Raw genomic sequence first — 6,000 nt, 5'->3', positions numbered from 1 at the left:
AATATGTACACCATATGTCTTTGTGTCTTAATACTGCCCTTTAAGCTTCCCATTGTCTCTTTCCAATGTTTCAATGTTGATGTCCCATTGTTATATTCCTAACGATACTTCGATGGTCTCGCATAACTTGTACAATGTAACCCATAACCAAGTTGTAACAAATGTATTTCCATTATTCATATCTTATTGTAAGCCACACTGAGCCCGCAAAGAGGTGGGAAAATGTGGGATACAAATGCAATAAATAAATAAATAAAAAATCATGTTATGAAAATCAGGTGCTCAACATTTAGGAGTATGTTTACTAAGGTGCATTAGTCTTTTTAACACGCCTGTAAATTTAAGGCGCGTTAAACGCTAATGCGCCTATACATTTCTATTACAAACTATTTATGTGTTACAAATGCTAACGCACCCATAGCGCCGCTTAGTAAACATAGGTGTTAGAGTTTCTTTTTATTTACTTATTTATGACATTTATATCCCACAAACATGAATTAAGTTGAAACCTGGGGAGCATTTAAAATCTTTTTATTCCTCTACCTAGATCAAAAGAGAAAGATGGTTTCTGGAAACTTGCTCCTTTTGTTGTGTGGAATGCAGTGGTATATTATAAAAATGCACTTAATATTTATAGAGAGATATTGAATAATGTATATACATGCGTCCTGGGTGTAATGATGGCTAAGGGAAAGCAGCAATAAAAGAGTTGGAGCTGAATGACAAGAACAAATCTGATGGACAGGAAATGAGTCAGCTTGAGTTCAGTAAGTTTTTATTGTGCCATGTTGGATAATTCAGTTTTTTTTCTTGTTCTCTATGAAGCTTATCAACCTGCTTTAAATAAAGATGATTAAAAGGAAAAAAATAAGTTTTGGATGTTACTGAATTCCATTATTATGTCTCACTATATTTCCAGTTTTGGCACAGTATAAGTCATCACAAGGACAAGTATAGGAAAACCAATGGACTATATTAGAGGCTTATAGCCTATTTAGTTATTTTTAAATAAATGAAAGATCTGCATAAAAGAAATTATTTAATTTTATTATTTTGACTTATGAAAATCACTTGTCCCTGAAACATGTTCAAAACAGAATAATTCATTTACAAAAGAGATGAGGTGAAGATGTGATTCAATGGGCCCCAATGAATTTACTTCCAGTCTTTATAACACTAGGCTTCCTAAGGCAGATTACAACAACAGTTAAGATAAACCAATCAGTAAACAGGATATCCTCACTGAAATCTGGCCATATATTACTGTATTGTAAAGATAGTGTAGAAAATGAGCACAAAATTCAACCTGTATTAGTACTGTTTCTACCAGCTACAATACTTTTTGAAGCTGTTTTAGTGATACTCAGTTTTCATTTCATGATGTTTATATCTACATATGGGATGCTTTCAAATAAATTAAAAAGCTGTCAAATACATAAAAACAAATCAAGCATAGGCAGTCCTTTTTTCTAATAACCTTTTAACTACTGTTTTCAATAGCCTTTGTTATTCTTTTGGGTAAACCTGTGACTCCACCTACTGCCAGCAAGCTCCGCCTACTTCCTACAACCCATAAAATGGACTAGATAGCATCATACTTCTCCTAGAACTAACCTCCATGGGCCAGATTAGATCAAGGGAGGTTTAATGATAGGAGCTGGCATGAGCCTATCTCAGTACTGTTTCTCTATCACAACACAGTTTCTCATTTTTATCTAATCACAATGCATCCCTCCTATCTATCCAATCCCAGTGTTGTTTCTTGTTTTATGCAATCACAATGCATCCCTCCTATCTATCCAATCCCAGTGTTGTTTCTTGTTTTATACAATCACAATCAGGGCTGGTCTTAGCAAGTGCGGGGCCCTATGCAGACCAATCTGATGGAGCCCCATCCTAGCCCCGCCCCCACCCTAGCTCCAGGGCCGGCCACCCCTCCCTCTGAGCTCCAGGGCGGCCACCCTTCCCTCCGAGCTCCAGGGCAGCCACCCTTCCCTCCGAGCTCCCGGGCCATCCCCAGGGCTCCCCAGCTCCCTCCCTCCCTCTCAGCTCCAAGGCCTCCCAGCCTCCCTCCCCCGCTCCAAGGCCTGTCTCTCTCTCTCTCCCTCCCACCAGATCCAAGGCCCCCCCTCCCTCTGAATTTTAAAAGTTACTTTGTCATCGACGTCGGGTTGCAGTGGCCAGCAGGTAGCAGCAGCAGCAGTGAAAAGTGTGCGAGCTGCTGGGCGGCGCTTCGGGAGACTTCCTTTCCTTCGCTCAGCTCTGGTCCAGGGTTGCCAGGTGGAAATTTTTTTTCCCACCCAAAGGAGCCCAAATCCAGCCCAAACTCAAACCCCGCCCCTGACACTCCCACCCCGCGTCATCAATCCCGCCCCCGCTGGCCCCGCCTCCCCCATCATCGGCCCCACCCAAAACGTCACTAACCCCGCCCCCACGGCTGAAAAAAACGCCTAAAAAACCGCCCAAAAGACACAAAAGTAGCCCAAAAAAACGCAACCCGCCGCGGGCAAAAATTTCCCACGGCGGGTCGCGGAAAACCGCCCAATTGGGTGGTAAAACCGCCCACCTGGCAACACTGCTCTGGTCCCGCCCTCGAAACGAAATGAGGGCGGGACCAGAGCTGAACAAGGGAAAGGAAGGCTCCCGAAGCGCGGCCCAGCAGCTCGCACACTTTCACTGCTGCTGCTACTACCTGCCGGCCGCTGTAACCCGACGTCGATGACAAGGTAACTTTTGAAATTCAGAGGGCGGGGGGACTGGAGCTTGGGTAGTCGGGGCGACTGCAAGCGCGCTGCGCGGGGCCCCCTTGAGTGCGAGGCCCTATGCGGTCGCCTCACCCTAAGACCTGCTCTGATCACAATGCAGTTTCTCATTTCATCCAATCACTTGCTCCAGAACCAATGAAATATCACAAAAGAACTACACTACCTGGTGTTGGTTGTTAGTAAGTAAGTCAGTAAGCAAGCAAGCAAGCAAGCAAGCAAGCAGTGCAGAGCTTAAAAACACAATGGAAACTTTTTTTTTTTAATTGTTAACTACTGTGCAAACTACCAATTATTTTTGAGTAGTTAAACTACTTTTCAGTAGTTAATCCAAAAAGGTTAACTACTACCCAACAGTGCCTATTATGGAGCTTTTCCTTGTCATTGCTCTGTTCTTAGGGAGAAGAGAAAGCCTCGCTTCCAAGCTGACAGGCACACTGGAACATATAATGAAATAAAATAAATTAGTATTTGTATTGTGTGTATGGATTGCTGTTTTAATTGTAAGTTGTCTGTGGCTTATTTGGCGAGGTGTGGCAGCAAATATTGCAAAGTATGTAAAGTAAACAAAGGCTGAAACGGAGAAGTTGGCAACGTATTTTTAATTTTACCTAGCTTTACCTCTGCAGTAATGAATTTGACTCCACTAGTGGCCATAGAGTCAGTTCTGTGGGTGTTAGAGCCCCTCAATATTGAGCAAGCTCCTTTATTTTTGTAAGGGGAGGGGTAATTTACATTGTGTTAGACACCCTCAATCATTCTGAAATGTTGGCACCTAGAGCTTTTAGCAAGGCATAGGAAACGCCTACTCTTTCCTGTATAACGTGCCTGTCTCTCATATCCACGGTACTCGGGTGATTTCTGGATGTCAGTCTCTCGCCCCCTCAGGCGTTCAGGCCAGGTAGTGGGATTCCACCCCCTTTTGGGAAACGCCGAACGAAAGTACGCCCTCAAACTATCTCACCCCTGTCAGTGGGTTGTACTATCGTGAGCCGGTAGAATTCTTGACTGATCGGCACAGCAGCAACTCCTACTTCCCTTCCCTGTTGGGGGGGGTTATTTAGCAGTTTGGTCTGCGCGCGCGTCTGTCGGTGTGTGAGCGCGAGAAGTAGGCGTGGGCGGAGGCGGGGCATCAGGAGCAGCGTTCGCTTCGGTTGTCTCTCTGGGAACTACGAGAAGCTGCGCGCGGATGAAAGCGTGGCAAAAGAGTAGCGGTCACCGCCGGCTGCTCGAGCTGCTGACACGAGGAAGTACGCGTCACTATTCCCAGGAACTGTTTCTCTGTCATCATCATCTCTCCACTCCACCCCCCGACAAGACCAACATAACAGCAGCCCGCAAATTAAGGGGCAATAACTATAGTCAGAGAGTCTCTACAGCAGCGGGTGGGGCGAAGTTCACTGTGCAGTCAGAGCATTTCCTTCCATCCCCCAAACTTCAGCGAACCTGGGGAAAGACAGCTTCGTCTCTGTCAGCGCATACGGCGTAAGAGTCGGGGGACTCCCGGAGACACGCACACACCCACAGCCTAAGGCGCTGGAAGCGGAGTTTCCCTACAAAGCAGGAAACTTTCATCCATTGACAGACAGGAAATAACAACCTTTTTTTTTTTTTTTACTGGAGCATTTCTTCGTTTGTTTGTATTGCCCCGTTTTTTTCTCTTGCCGGATTTATCTGGAGATATAACTTTTAAAGTGGTTGCGAGATACACGTTTTATTTATATATAAATTTTCTTTGAAGCCTGGTGCAGAGCGCGGTTGAGTGCCATGCCTGCCCCCAGCCTCTTGCCCTTCAGCAGCCCTCCTCTGGGCGCGGGGCTGGGGGGCGGCGGCGGGGGGCTCGGCGGGCTGAGCGCTAGGAAGTTATCGAGCCCCGGCGCCTTCCGCCTCACCGAGAAGTTCGTCTTACTGCTGGTGTTCAGCGCCTTCATCACGCTTTGCTTCGGGGCGATCTTCTTCCTGCCTGACTCCTCCAAGCTGCTGAGCGGCGTTTTCTTCCACCACCCGCCGTCCGAGCAGAGGCCGAGCGGGGGCGAAGAGGAGGCGGGCGGCGGTGCGGGGAGCCGGGAGGACGCAGTGGCCGCCGCCGCCGAGAACCTGGCCAAGATCAAAGAAGACCATGAGCGGGCTCTGCGGGAAGCCAAGGAGACGCTGCAGAAGCAGCCCGACGAGATCCAGAGGGACATCCTCCAGGACAAGGAGAAAGTTGCCCGGGACAACCGGGGCGGAGGTGGACAGGGCACGGGGCTGCCTGTTCTGCTTTTCCGTCAGCCCATTGGGGCGGTGGGGCGGGAGCCCACTGACCCCGTCATTCGCCAAAAGAGAGACAAAATTAAGGAGGTGAGTGATGTGGTGTGTGAGGGGGGGGGGGGGGGGGTCTACGTGCTGGGTGCACTTAAGTGCTGGAGGAGCAACTGTGGTGTAGAGAGCCTTTTTGGCTAGGTTGCTTTCCAGTGCACCTTAAGTAGCCGTGTTAGTCCACTCTTAAGGTTATCAATAGAAATCAAACAAAATAAAACATGGAAAAGAAAATAAGATGATACCTTTTTTATTGGACATAACAATACATTTCTTGATTAGCTTTCAAAGGTTGCCCTTCTTCCTCAGATCGGAAATAATCAATGTACGCTTTGCGGCTGCACAGTACAAACTGCCGTTTATCCCCACTTTAGGGTTACTCAAGTGTCTAAAATCGAAGCTTTTGAATCCCGAGTTTTTAAAGGAAGATTTTTTTGTTTGTTTGAATTCTGTGTTAACAGTTGATGTTATTGCTTGATAAAATTGTTTATCTTTTTCTAAAAACCAATAAAATTCTTGGACATAAAAAAAAAACACAGAAGGGCGTCATTATACTAAGAGCGAGAGTAAAAATTAAGAAGTAAGATGCTGTGGCGTCTGTGGGCGAGGGAAGGCGTGTGTGCATATTGGTCTTGAGGGTCCGGACAGGTCACCTGAAAAGCCGTAACGTTAACATAGCCTCGGTCTGCCCGCTCTGCAGCATCCCGGTCTGAGAGGGGCAAAAGGTAAAAGACGGATTGGACGGGATCCGTGTTTTTACTCTTTTACACCGTCCCTCAGAAGACCTGCAGGCTGGGGGTATTCGTCAGTTTGCCCACAATTTACGTGAAGTATTGGTCTTGACCTCCGGTTTCTTGTGTAATTGAATTGGAAGCTGCTGTTGTAGAGCTGTATTTTCTCGTCGAGTGGTGCTGAGGTACCGTTATGTGGGAAGCTCATG

At 46.7% G+C, this 6,000-nt stretch overlaps 1 protein-coding gene across 1 annotated transcript in view; it reads left to right on the top strand.

Annotated features, from left to right (window-relative positions):
- Positions 1 to 3,901: 3,901 nt before the first annotated feature.
- MAN1A1 (mannosidase alpha class 1A member 1) overlaps positions 3,902 to 6,000 on the top strand; it is a 309,444-nt gene continuing 307,345 nt past the window's right edge. Inside the window, exon 1 of the mRNA XM_030198560.1 lies at positions 3,902 to 5,102. Coding sequence (XP_030054420.1) covers positions 4,530 to 5,102 — 573 coding nt within the window. The 5' untranslated portion in view covers positions 3,902 to 4,529. The remainder of the gene's footprint in view (positions 5,103 to 6,000) is intronic.

Source organism: Microcaecilia unicolor, chromosome 3, assembly GCF_901765095.1.
Source record: "Microcaecilia unicolor chromosome 3, aMicUni1.1, whole genome shotgun sequence".
Classification (NCBI taxonomy): domain Eukaryota; kingdom Metazoa; phylum Chordata; class Amphibia; order Gymnophiona; family Siphonopidae; genus Microcaecilia; species Microcaecilia unicolor.
Note: the sequence above shows the minus strand (reverse complement) of the source record. Positions and strands in the feature narration are given on the sequence as shown.